The 14844-nt window shown below is 36.9% G+C and overlaps 1 protein-coding gene across 1 annotated transcript; it reads right to left on the bottom strand.

The window, feature by feature from the left end:
- Positions 1-4567: 4567 nt before the first annotated feature.
- LOC125851979 (uncharacterized) lies at positions 4568-12865 on the bottom strand. Its single transcript, XM_049531733.1, has 3 exons — positions 12641-12865; positions 5579-5722; positions 4568-4993 (listed from the first exon to the last, which is right to left on the bottom strand). Exons 1-3 carry the CDS (start codon positions 12863-12865, stop codon positions 4568-4570), a joined length of 795 nt encoding a protein of 264 aa, XP_049387690.1.
- Between the last annotated feature and the right edge of the window lie 1979 nt (positions 12866-14844).

Below are 14844 nucleotides of genomic sequence, written 5' to 3'. Positions count from 1 at the left end.
TTTGGTTGAGATCCTTGGCTTTTTTTGGTCATATTTTTTCTTTAAAGGGCATTGAGGCAGATCCTATGACAATGGATGTGGTTAAGAGTTGGCCTAGACCTCTATCCCCTTCGAATATTTAAAGTTTCTTGGATTTGCTTGGTTATTATAGAATGTTTGTGGAAGTTTTTTCTTTGACTTCCTATCCATTGACGATACTGACCGAATATAAAGTTAAGTTTGTAAGGTCGAAAGAGTGTAAGAAGAGTTTCCAAGAATTGAAAGATAGACTTACCACCACTACGGTGTTGACTTTACCAGAAGGGTCAAATGTGTTTCTGGTCTATTATGATGCTTCAAGGCTTGGATTAGGCTGTTTTATTATGCAAAGGTTATGACTTATGCTTCAAGGCAACTTAAGGTCCATGAAAAGAACTATCGTACCGCTGATTTGGAACTAGCGGCGGTTGTTTTTACCTTAAAGATTTGAAGGCATTACTTATATGGTAATTATTTTGATGTCTTTACTGACCACAAGAATTTTCAATATGTTTTCAAGCAAAAGGATCTAAACCTCTCTAAAGGAGGTGGTTTGAGTTTCTAAAGGATTATGACATTAGTGTCCTCTATCACCCCCCAACAAAGCGAATATGGTGGCACATTCTCTTAGTCGGCTATAAATGGGAAGTATTTCTCATGTTGAGGATTATAAAAAGGAGTTGGTTTGAGATGTTCATAGATTGGCCCAATTGGGTATTTGGTTAGTTGATTTTAATGACGATGGTATTATGGTTCATGATGGTTAATCGTCTTTTGTGACTGATGTGAAAGCAAAGCAAGGTCTTGATCTGATTTTGGTTGAATTAAAGGAAGTGGTGCTTAAGAAGTCTATTGAGTCTTTCTCCCAAGGGAGAGATGGTTTTCTTTGGTATCAAGGCCGTTTGTGTGTTTCCAATGTTGATAATTTGAAGGAGCAGATTTTATCGAAAACCCATAGTTCTCAATATTCCATTTACCCAAGAACTACCAAGATGTACCATGACTTACGGGAGGTATATTTGTCATGACCGAGGGGTACACCCTAGATGTAACATGGCACAAAAAACCCCGAAGGACTCCATGTAAGTTACTTATCATATCATAAAATAAGATAATAGAAAATTACGGAAATTTAAACATTTTTCATACAATCAAAGTCTTTTATAAAACCAAAGCGGAAGTCTTTTACACTTGTATCAAACCATCTAGAACATGAATATCTCTGGGAGGCAGCCCATACAATAGTTCACAATATAAAAGAAAGACGTATAAAGGAAAGGTGGTCAAATCCTCGATGCTATGAGGACTCACCAAGTCTTCAATCCTTGCTATAATATGAACCTAGCCTCGAGGATGGAACTCAATATCGCCGAACCCTACATTTGATAAGTAAGAGTATGTGTTAGTACAATAAAGTACTAAATATGATAGCTAGCATAATACCATGAGAGCATAACAACATGACAGAAAGCATAATCTCCAACATAGACATAATATAAGCATTAGTCAACATAAGGCATGATCCATAAACATAAGAGATACATCATGTTCATAAGCATAGTAAATACTTTGATCATCATAACATAAGAGAATAACTTCTCAAGTAACCTCAAAGAATACTTGTGCAATGCATTGATGAGACCACATAATCTCATCCATACTAAGTACTTTTAGGTCATCATAATCATACTTACCATCTTTGGATCTCATAGTCAAGGGAACCTTCACCTTTAGTCAAACATGTCAACGAAGGCAATTATAGAACCAATCCAAGCTAAGCATACAACATATAAGAGAGATACTTCATAAGTAGCTTCAAGTCATACTTGTGCAATGCATGGATAAGACCCCATAATCCCACACATACTAAGTACCATATTAGGCAATCATACAGAAATGATTACTATTTATCATTTCTAGGCTACCAAGTAATAGCACCGGCTAGACCAAGCTACCATAGAAAAACATACTATCACGGAAGTACAAGCTATTCAAGCAAGGATACTTGCTCCATCCTAGCTATCAGTGAAATAGTTTGACCTAACCAAGTCATGCTACCATGCAAGTATTCTATGATACTAGTGCAAGCTAACCTTACGGAAGGTATGCTTTCTCCATCTAAGGCTACCATGAGATCTCCTATTCAAGCTACCATCAAATGGTCTTATCTTACCAAGTCAAGCTATTCATGAAGAGAGTTCATAACACAACTTCAAGCTAACATAACTAAGCATGCTTTGATTCATTTTAGGTGAGCAAACCTTTCAACCTAGAATCATTCTATGTGAGAAAACCTTTCACACTAATGTTCATATGTGTTCATGAGAATGCCCTTTTAAGCAACACAACATCAAAATCATGATCATTGACACTTTACTCTCAAAGTGTTCTTAAAGCAACTACATAGGTTCTATAATACATACATAATCTCATATATTCATAATATAGGTCATGTGGGTAAATACTTCCAAAAATAATCCAATCTACAATCTACATTCATAATATAAGCTCACTCTCAAAGCCTTAACATCCATAGTTCATCATATTAGCCTTACTCTCAAAGCCCTAAAAACCAACATTCATAACTACAAGCCTTACTCTCAAAGCTTTACTTCTTACAATCATCATACATACCTAGATCACAAGACATTTTAGTCATATGTTTCATTCTCAAGCAATTATAGTCATATATCATCGTAAAGGCTATATCTCAAGCATTACTAATCATGATGGAATATACTTTAATCTAATTCAATTCATTTCTACAAGCTTTTACTCTCAAGCAATTACTACACATATCATCAACCCTAGAAGATTATATCTAAATCCTCAAATTCCCTTCTTAAGGCATAAACCCACATTACTTCAATTTCATCAATTCGACTAGGGTTAGGCATTGAAAACATGTAATTTATTCATAATAGCATGATTCACTACTAATTTAATCATAAACAATCAATATCAACTAAGTTGAATCAACATACATCATAACCCACAACATTAAAGAAACCCTAACTTGAATTAGGGAGTTCTTCATCAAATTTAGGAAATTATAGGGGACTCCATGGATGGAAGAATCCATGCAGGAATAAGTTATCATAACTTGATTACAAAGCCTAGTAAGCTTCAAATAATAGAGTCTTGACCTATCTTGACCCTCTTTTTCTTCTTCTTCTTTCTAGAAAAAGGATTTTTAGAGGGAATTAGGTTTCTTTTGGGGGTTTAGAAATAATGATTTGGAATGACTAAATTAAAGGTCAAAATTCTATATATAGGTGGTCTAACTCTAGTAAACTTACACCACTTAATCCCTAATTAATATGGGAAAGTTCCATAAAGCCCCCACTTCACCATTTAAAACGAGGTCATTTCCTCACCCACGAGACCATGCCCATGGGCCGTGGGTAGATCCACGTGGCGCGTAGGTAAATCGTAGGTTGATTGGCTGGGGATTGTTTTTGGGACCCTTACCCACGGGGTGTGGGTCCCTCCGTTGGTCAACTATTTGTAGGGCAGATTCTAGGGTCCTCCTCAAGGGCCCTTGGTTCGTCCTTGATGAGTTGTACATTGACGTTCTAACCCGAAACCCTTCATTTTAAGTACGGGAAGTCATTCACGATTGTAACCCTCATGTCAATCTCTAGTATAGCCTACTAGTGTCTGTGGTATTACAATATCTCCCTCTTTTGAACATTCGTCATCGAATGACTATCTAGACACCTTACAGAACTAAAGACTCGAGACTAACAACCCTATCATGCATGCAACACTTCTAAATGCACACAAACAATGAGGAAACATCAACTCCAAGCTAAACATACTCAATGCAACACAAGGAAGTAGGAACAACATCTAACAACCCAAAATGCATGAAATTCTACACCTACTCATGTTCAAGGAGGAACTACCATCTCCGGGCTAAATCATGCTCAACACACTTTCATAGAGCCTATATGAAATATATATTTATAGCATACATTCAAGAAGGGATCTCTCAACTCGAAGTTAAGACATGCTTATCAATTTATCTCATGTAGTTCTATAGGTAACTATACTCAATGTACTACAACATGAGGAAAACAATTCACATAGGTCATTTTTATCAAGACCTAAGATTTTTTCATGAACATGCATAGAAAGAATGACCTTGCTATCATAGCCACACATAAACACACAATGACCTTGCTATCTAGGCACACCATTTCCCCCAGGAGTAAGCCTAGGTGGACTTTCTAAGCACCATCACTTTAGCTTTCTCATCCATCACACGTGATGATTCTAAACTATTGTGACCTATACTACTACCCTTTATAGGATCCTACTAATTGAACATCTCAAGGTATCTTCTAAACACCCTATTCATCAAATCTTTCAATTTACCCCAAAACTAAAAATGGTCAAGTAGTGTTCTACCATCAATAACATAAAAAAACACTGAAGCTCACTCATACTAAAGGCCACACCAAAGTCTAGCATATCAAGTCACAAAACACAAGCAATCCGAAATTTAATAAAGCATCAAACACATACCGGTAGAAATATTCAGAGGTCACTCATGTTCATATGTATCTTGAAGAGCATAGAAACTATTTTTCTTTGGAGCATCCCCATCTAAACCACTAAGAGAAATTTGTTTACACTCTTTTCTTATAGCCTTTACATTTGGACAATCTTTCATCTTGTGGCCACTCTTACCACAACTAAAGCAACCCTCTCTACCGGCAAAACACCTAACCTCATGTCTCTTTCCACATCTAGAACAAGTAGGCCATTGGGGCTCATTACCAAATCTAGTTGGCTTAGGGTTAGACACACTCTCTTTCTTATACTTAGAAGCATTAGCAGAACCTTGCCCGGAAAAAAAATTTCGCTTCATAGAGTGACCATGTCCATCAGACTCATTGTGAAAGGACTTATCATCATCTATCCTAGACCTCTTTTTCTCCCTAAATTTCTCTTCCTTGAGTTTCGATTCCTAAATTTTTGCGCATACACTATAAGAAGGGAGATATCCATTTCACCAACAAGCATTGCAGCACGACATTCTTTTTCTACTAAGTCGGACGCTCCCATCATATACTTATTCATCTTAGCGCTCCAGTCTACCACTATAGTTGGATCATACTTGGATTGTTGGGTAAATTTCAAGGCATACTCCTTAACACTCATGCTACCTTGCCTAAGGTTAATGAACTTTTGCATTTTAGCCTCCCTCAACTCTAGGGGAAGAAACTATCAACAAACTTAAACACTTCCCACTTTATGGGACCCACTCCTACCGGTCTACTCTCCTTTCATTGATCGTACCACATTTATGCAACACCTCTCAATTGGTAAGCGGCTAAGTCCACTTTTTCTATCGAAGTCACCCCTATGATAGCAAGTACCTTATAAATCTCATCTATAAACTCCTTAGGATCCTCTTCCACTTTGAGCCATAAAACATAGGAGGGTTAACTCTCATAAAATCCCTCACTCTTTAAGCCGCAATATTCACATTAGGATTCAAAGGAGCAACTACTTCCCTATTGACTTGAGTCGTCATGGCTTAACCCAAAACTTGAAAGGCCGCCTTAAACTCCGCATGAGTAAAATTCTCAGCTAGAGGATCAACCAGAGCTTGAGGGGGAGCTTGGGGAGGAATCTCTAGATCCACATTATCTTCCTCATTCCTCATAGCATTTGCCCTTGTATTAGTCAAATCCTAAAAAACCAACAGTTCCGGGTTAGGAGAAAGACCTAATAGAGTTAAACTCTATGGCACGACTTAGAGAATGAAAAAGTGAAGTTTCCTAAACATCTTACGAAGTTTTTCACGACCCAAAGGTACACCCAAGATGCAACATGGCACATAGAATCCCAAAGGACTCCATGTGAGCAGCTTAGAATATCACAACATAAGATAACAAAAAAATATGGAAATTTAAAACATTTTTCATAAAATCAATGTCTTTTATAATAGCACAGTGGAAGTATATTACACTTGTCTCAAACCATCTACAACATGAACATCTTTGGGACGCGGCCCATACAATAGTTCTCAACATAAAAGAAGGACATAAAACGAAAAGGTGGCCAAATCTTCGATGCTATGAAGACTCACCAAGTCTTCAACCCACTCCTACCGGTCTACTCTCCACTGTTTTAAATAATGTTTTCTATTGTATAGATTTAAAAGAGTTTTAAATTCTACACTATTTCTATTATCTTATTTGATGACATTCTACAAGGCTTGTATGAGGCTCTTCAGAGTCTTATATGTCGTGTCATGTCCGGGGTGTAGGCTCAGGTCGTGACAAACATTGTATTAGAGCACAAGATTTTAGGATGGTTTTGAGGATTGATTTCTCAGAAGCCACATTGAGTAGAGTATTGTTCATAGTGTAAAATGCACCACATTTATGAATGAGAAGCTATAAGACATTAGAAAGAATTCACTTCTTTCATTACTCTTTAAGTTGTGCCATAGAGTTTAACTGTATAAGTTATCTCTCTTATTCCTTATCTGATGGTCTTGAAGATGCGACTACTCGAAGGGCTAATGCTACAGGGATCGAGGGAGAAAAGGTTTGTATTGATGCCAACTGTGGCCATGTAACTAGATGAGTCTTTCTATGATAGAAATAGATTATGACTTTTGGTATAGATAGGATGCTTTATGGTTATGTGTGTTGTTGGTAGAAAGTCATGATACGTTTTGAGGTATGTTAAAATAGTAGATGATTAGTGTTGTTTGAGTGATGCCTAAAGATGTTAAGTGAGTAGACTCCTTTAAAAAAAGGGTAGAAGTGTAATTCACCTTGTTTTAGAATCATCTTGTGTTATGGGTGTGAAGTCTTAGTGATGACTTGCTCCGACCTTAGAAAGTGATGCTTAAGAGAGTTTGTATAGGCTTTCCCCCAAGGAGGAGATAATGTGCTTAGATAGCAAGGTCGAGGAGTGTTCTTGATGTTCATGACTTAGGTCAACTTGAATTATCACCTTAAGTGGTGTTGGTAAGGTTGTTGTGAGCAATAGTTGCTTGATGAGGACCTCTCTAAGTTAGAAGTACCGATTGGGATCTTAAACCAACAAGTTAAGAAATAGAAGAGTAAAGAAGTTTCTTCTATGAAAATTATGAGGAGTAGTATCCTATTAAAGGCTTTAGTAGAAGATGCTACTAGAGTGGACAAAGGAGTTCTGCCGGATGAAGGCACCGGTATGTTGATAATTCCTTATGGTTGTGAATGTTTTATTGAGGTTCCTATGTAATTTTGATGTTAGCCTTAGTATGGGTTTACTCCCAATGGGGAGATGGTATGGTTAGAAAGTAAGGTTGTTGAGAGTCCCGATATCCTTATCTCTTTCTTTCTATTCCTAATCAACCCTAAGACAAAGAGTTCCTTTTTGGCTTGTTTTATGTTTTGGAGTCATGTATGATTATGTGTTTCCATGGTCTCGTCATGTTATGCATGTTCTTGATGAATTCATGTTTAATGGAAAATTAGTTTTTATTATTTATATTCCTCATGATTAATGTGCATTTAGTATGAGTTGTCTATATGCTTAATGAGGTGAATTGTTGAACATGCTTAAATGTGCTTTTGAGAATAATTGCATGATTTCTTCATGATGATATGATGAGCATGATTTGATTTGGAGAAGGTAATTCCTCCAATGAAATGAGAAATGTTGAAGCTTTCATGCATAATGAGTTTGTAGATGAAGTTCCTACTTTCTTGTGTTGCATGGATTATGTTTGAGATGGAGTTGATATTTCCTCCTAGTTTTGTGCATTGTTTATGATGTTTCATGCATGATGGGCTGCTAGTCTTGAGTCTTTATTTCCCTAAAGTGCTTAAAGTGTCATTCGAGGATGAATTTTCCTAAGGGGGAAATAATGTAACAACCCGGAAAACTAGTAGGTTAAACTAGAGCCTAACGGGTGTGGTGATTGATTTTGATATTGGGTTTGATGGTTTTAAAATGAGTTCTCGAGATTAGGTTGAGAGGTTTAGGGGTTAGACGTCAAGGTAAGACCCTCCAAGGACCAACCAAGGGTCCTTGAGGGGGACCCTAAAGCCTAACCCCAAGGCGTCCCAAAAGAACAAAAGCTGTCAAAAATAGCACCACCTACGGATGGGTACCCACGAGTCGTGGGTGGACTCACGCCCCATAGGTGGGGGTCATGGGTCGAGGATTGACCTCCCCAGATCCTCCAAAAATCTTTGTCCCATCCACGGCTTACCAGTATGGCTCGTGGACCCACCCACGGTCCGTGGGTGGGGTTTCGTGAGTCTCACTCGGGAAATCTACCCAATCTCAACCAAGTTAGGGGCAACATGGTAAATTTCTGATTAAGTGGTTATGGGTTGGGGACGGTTTATATTGTCTTATTTTAGTTATTTAAGGGCTTTTAAAGTATTAAACTCCCTTTTACAATTCATTATCTCCAAAACACAAATTAGAAACTTCCCCCTCTCCAAACAATTCTCTCTCTAGAAACCACCATTGGAGAAGAAGGAGTTAAGGTTTGAAGCTCAGGATTTCACTTTTATCACCCAATTTCGTGGAGTTCTTCAATAGGGTTATGGTAGTCTTCATCCCTGATTGAGTTTCATTCAAGGAGCCCTTCCAAAAGATGATTTCAAAGTTTCCAAAATCCCCAAAAAAGTTAGGGTTTCAATCTAATCATGGGTTCAATTCCAAAACATCTTCAAAGGTTTATATATGATGAATTATGATGGAATTGATAAATAATGGTGAATTAAGATGAATTTACCCCATGAACCCATGTTTTCCCCAAAATACTAAATTGGATGTTTGTCATTCGGGTTGATTGATCATGGAAGCATGTTAAGTGATTAAGTCTATATTGATCTAGTTTATTGATTTATATCATTATGCATGCCTAAATTGAAGTATTCTAGGTGTATTGGTGAATTGTGATTCATGGCCTTAGAGGACAATTTCGTGAATGTTGATGTATGATTATGATGTTATGTAGATGTTTATGATTTCAATGATAGGAATATGATCATGTCTACAATGTAATTGTGCTATTATTGAAAGGTTATTCTCAATTATACATTTATGAATGATAATGATATATGTGAAACGTTTCTTCAATGTAATGATGTATCTTTAATTGGTAGGCTTAGGAATCCTCTTCTCATGTAATGAATGTGTCTTGACTAAATGAACATGAATCGATAGGCCAATGGAATTCCTTTCATATTAAGTCAATGATATAATGTAATGGTGAATCTTGAATCGATAGTCCAATGGCATTCCTTTCCTAAAGATTCAATGAGCTACCCTAATGATGTACCATGAAAAGATAGGCAAATGGCATTCCTTTCATGTGTGTAATTATGTACCTTGGGTCAACAGGTTGTAGGAATTTCTCTCAAGTGTAATAATGAAAATGAACTACTCTATGGGAATGGAGGCTAAGCACCGAGTGGATATGGTAAGATGGAACTCTCTCCACGTTAAGTTAGAGTTCCAATGAACATCTTATATATCCCATAACTATGTGCCCACATAGGTCATTAGCTAGTAGATCCACCTATGCTAAAATGTTGCCAGTCCTACCTTAAGCAACTAGACCACCTCTTTACGATGTGGGGTTATGACACCAGATTCCATGGTTTACTCTCATTGTCTATATTGGTTAATACTTATTCCCATCATGTGAGATACATGCTATAGTTACTTGAGAGGTTCTATGAAGTCTGGGTGGTAGTATGAGATGCCATCTATGCATTGCACGAGTACGGTATGAGAGGCTATGGTGTGATTCTCTAATGTCTTGATGTCTAATAAATGAATGTGCTCAAAAGGAAACTAATGAAGGATGTTGACCTAAATGCTTAATGTTATAATGCATGCTTTACTTGGATTGTATTATGAGTTATTTTCCTTATCATGACCTATGGAATGTTTATGTTCATTATGCATGAGTATTGTCTAAAGATGTGTATGAAGAATGGTAAGTTCATTTTTGGTGACCTCAAAGTGGTACTTAGTATGGATGGTGGTATGGGACGCTATTCATACATTGCACAAGTATAGCTTAGGGTTACTTAAGGTGAAGGTTTGAATTTGATGAAATGACTTATATGTTGATTATGTTTGTATCTTATGCCTCTTATACTAAAGTTCATGAAGTTTTCTCTAATTGGCATATAACATGATTTTTAAGTAAAATGTCCTTTTTAAGCATGGTTTTTGCATGGCTATTAAACTTAGTACATAAATGTGCTAACCTATATTTCTTCTATTTTCTACAAAAATGTAGGTTCCGGCAAGTGAGTTGTTTCCTTTTAGTTAAAAGGACTTGGATTGAGTTCCTCCAAAGCTTGTGGTATGTCCTCATGGATGTGGGGACAAGTGCTTTATTGACGTTTCATGTCTCTCATTGTATTAGACTTTTTTGAGACTTTCTATTGTAATGGTCGTGACCCTACTTTTGATTCAAGATGTTTTTAGATGGACATGTGAGACTAGTAGACTTCCGATGTTCTAAATGACATTTTCGATTGTATGGATTTAAAAGACTTATAAATTCTGCATTGTGTCTATTATCTTATGTGATGACATGCTATGAGGCTTGTATGAGGCTCTTCGGAGTCTTGTACTTCATGTCACGTCCGGGGTGTAGGCTCGGGTCGTGACACAGTAGGTCTACCATTTTTGGGCCAAATTCTATGGTCCTTGAGGGGTTGTACCTTGATGTTCTAACCAGAAACCCTTCATATTAAGTAATGGGAGTTATTCACAACTCTAACCTCACGTCAAGCTCTAGTTTAGCCTACTAGTTTTTGGGGTGTTACAATATCTTCCCCTTGGGAACATTCGTCCGCGAATGACGATTTGGACACCTTACATAAGTAAAGACTCGAGACTAGCAGCCATCATGCATACAACACTTCTAAATGCACACAAACAAGGAGGAAACATCAACTCCAAGCTAAACATAATAAATGCAACACAAGGAAGTAGGAACTACATCTAACAACCCAAAATGCATGAAATTCTACACCTACTCATGTTCAAGGAGGAACTACCATCTTCGGGATAAATCATGCTCAACAAACTTTCAGGGAGCCTATATGAAATCTATATTCATAGCATACATTCAAGGAGGGATCTCTCAACTCCAAGATAAGACATGCTCATCTATTCATCTTGTGATGTTCTATATGAAGCTCTACTCAATGCACTACAGCATCAGGAAAACACTCACATAGGTCTGTTAAATCAAGACCTAAGATGTTTTTTCATGAACATGCATATAAAGAAAATCATGGCCACACATTAACACACAATGACCTTGCTATCTAGGCACACCATCTCCCCCTTTAGAGTAAGCCTAGGTAGACTTTCTAAGAACCATCACTTTTGCTTTCTCATCCACCACACATGATTATTGTAAACTATGGTGAACTATACTACTATCGTTTATAAGAGCCTACTAATTGAACATCTCAATAATTTCCTCTAAACACTCTATTTATCAAATCTTTCAACTTCACCCAAAACTCAAAATGGTCAAGAAGGGTTCTACCATCAATAACATAAAACAACACTGAAGCTCATCCATACTGAAGGCCACATCAAAGTCTAGCATATCAAGTCACAAAAGACAAGCAATCAAGAATCTAATAAAGCATCAAACACATACCGGTAGAAACATTCGGAGGTCACTCTTGTTCATCTCTAGCTTGAAGAGCATAGAACCTATTCTTCTTTGGAGCATCAACAATTTGAACCACTAGGAACAATTTGTTTACCCTCTTTTCTCATAGCCTTTTCCTTTGGACAATCTATGATCTTGTGGCAACCCTCACCACAACTAAAGCAACCCTCTCTACTAGCCAAACAGCTACCTTCACGTCTCTTTCCACATCTAGCACAAGTAGGCCATCGGGGTGCATTACCAATTCTGATTGGCTTAGGGTTAGACACATTCTCTTCCTTATACTTAGAAGTATTAGAAGAACCTTGTTCGGAAAAACTTTATCGCTTCTTAGATCAACTATGTCTGTCGGACTCATCATGAAATGACTTATCATCATTCATCCTAGACCACTTTTTCCCCCTAAAATTCTCTTCCTTGAGTTTCAATTCATCAATTTTTTGGGCATATATAAGACGTGAGATATCCATATAACCAACAAGCATTTCCATACGACATTCTTTTTCTACTAAGTCAGACACTCCCATCATAAAATTATTCATCTTAGCCGTGGAGTACGCCACTATATTTTAGAGCATACTTGGATAGTTGGAAAAATTTCTAGGCATACTCCTTAACACTCATGTTAACTTGGCAAAGGTTAATGAAATCTTACATTTTAGCCTCTCTCAACTATAGGGGAAATAACCTATCAAGAAATGCCAAATTAAACATTTCCCACTCTATGGGACCTGCTACTACCGGTCTACTCTACTTCCATTTATCATACCATATTTGTGCAACACCTCTCAATTGGGAAGCGGCTAACTCCACTTTCTCTACCGAAGTCACCCCCATGATAGCAAGTACCTTATAAACCTCATCTATAAACTCCTTAGGATCCTCTTCCACTTTGGAGCCATAAAACTGCTGAGGGTTTATTCTCACTTAATTCCTCACTCTTAAAGTCGTGGAATTCAAATTAGGATTCACAGGAGCAACAACTTCCTTATTGACTTGAGCCGTCAAGGCTTTAGCTAAAACTTGAAAGGCCGCCCTAAACTCCACATGAGTAACATTCTCAACTAGAGAATCAATTGAAGCTTGAGGAGGAGCTTGGGGATGAACCTCTTGATCCATATTGTCTTCCTCATTCCTCCTATCATTTTCCTTTGTATTAGCCATAGCCAGAAAACCAATGGGCACGGATTAAGAGAAATACCTAATAGAGTTCAACTCTATGGAACGACTTAGAGAATTGAAGAAGTGAAGTTTCCTCAACATCTTCATAATTGTGGCACACTTCACACTTATGAACAAGACTCTACTAGATGTGGTTTGAGACATCCTAGAATCATTCTAAACATTGTACTCTGATTACCAAGTTTTTCACGACCCAGGGGTACACCCTAGATGTAACATGGCACATAGAACCCCGAAGGACTCCATGTAAGCCACTTAGCATATCACAACATAAGATAATAGAAAAATACAGAAATTTAAAATATTTCCATACAATCAAAGTCTTTTATAAAAGCAAAGAAGAAGTCTATTACACTTTTCTCAAACCAACTAGAACATGAACACCTTTTGGACGCAGCCCATACAATAGTTATCAACGTAAAAGAAAGATAAAAATAGGAAAGGTGGTCAAATTGTCGATGTTATGAGAACTCACCAAGTCTTCAATCCTTGCTATACTATGAACCTAGCCTCAGGGATGGAACTCAATATGGCTGGAACCTACATTTGATAAGAATGTAGACAAAGGTATGTGTTAGTACAATAAAGTACTTAATATGATAGCTAGCATAATACCATGAGAGTATAACAACATGATAGAAAGCATAATCTCCAACATAGACATGATATAATCATTAGTCAACATAAGGCATGATCCATAAACATAATAGATTCATCATGTACAAAAGCATAGTAAATCATTTGATCCTTATAAGAAAACAGAACTACTTCTCAAGTAACCTCAGAGCATTCATGTGTAATGCATGGATGCGACCCCATTATATCATCCATACTAAGTACTACTTTTAGGCCATCATAATCATACTTTTCATCTTTGGATCTCATCCTTAGCTTCATTCTCATAGTCAAGGGAAACTTCACCTTTAGTCAAAAATGTCAAGGAGGCAACTATAGCAAGAATCGAAGCTAAGCATACAACATATAAGAGATATACTTCGTAAGTATCTTCAAGTCATACTTGTGCAATATGGATAAGACCCCATAATACCACCCATACTAAGTACCACTTTAAGCCATCATACATAAATGATTACTATTTATCATTTCTAGGCTACCAAGGAATAGCACCATGTTAAGCTAGACTAACCTACCATGGAAAAACATACTGTCACGCAAGGCAAAGATATTCAAGGAAGGATACCATTGCTCCATCCTAGCTACCAATGAAATGGTTTGGCCTAACCAAGTCATGCTACCATGCAAGTATTCTATGATACTAGTGAAATCCAATGTTATCATGAGATCTCCTACTCAAGCTACCATGAAATGGTCTTATCTTACCAACTCAAGTTATTCATGAAGGGAGTTCATAACATAACTTCAAGCTAACAAAACTAAGCATGCATTGATTCATTTTAGTTGAGCAAACCTTTCAACCTAGAATCATTCTATGTGAGAAAACCTTTCACACTAATGTTCATATGTGTTCATGAGAATGTCCTTTCAAGCAACATAACATAAATATCATGTTCATTCACACTTTAAACTCAAAGTGTTCTTAAAGCATCTACATAGGCTTTATAATACATGCATAGTCTCATACATTTATAATATAGGACATATGGACAAATACTTCCACAACAATCCTATCTACCATTTACATTCATCATATAAGCTTCACTCTCAAAGCCTTAACATCCATAGTTCATCATGTTATCCTTACTCTCAAAGCCCTAGAAACCAACATTCATAACTACATGCCTTACTCTCAAAGCTTTACTTTGTACAATCATCATACATACCTAGATCACAAGACATTTTAGTAACATGTTTCATTGTCAAGCTATTCTAGTCATATATCATCATCAAGGCTATATCTCAAGCATTACTAATCATGATCCATCATATATACTTTAATCTAATTTAATTAATGTCTACAAGCTTTTACTCTCAATCTATTA

Source organism: Solanum stenotomum, chromosome 1 (assembly GCF_019186545.1).
Source record: "Solanum stenotomum isolate F172 chromosome 1, ASM1918654v1, whole genome shotgun sequence".
NCBI classification, from domain to species: Eukaryota; Viridiplantae; Streptophyta; class Magnoliopsida; order Solanales; family Solanaceae; genus Solanum; species Solanum stenotomum.
The sequence above is the reverse complement of the archived record's forward strand: the minus strand, read 5'-3'. Positions and strand labels throughout refer to the sequence as shown.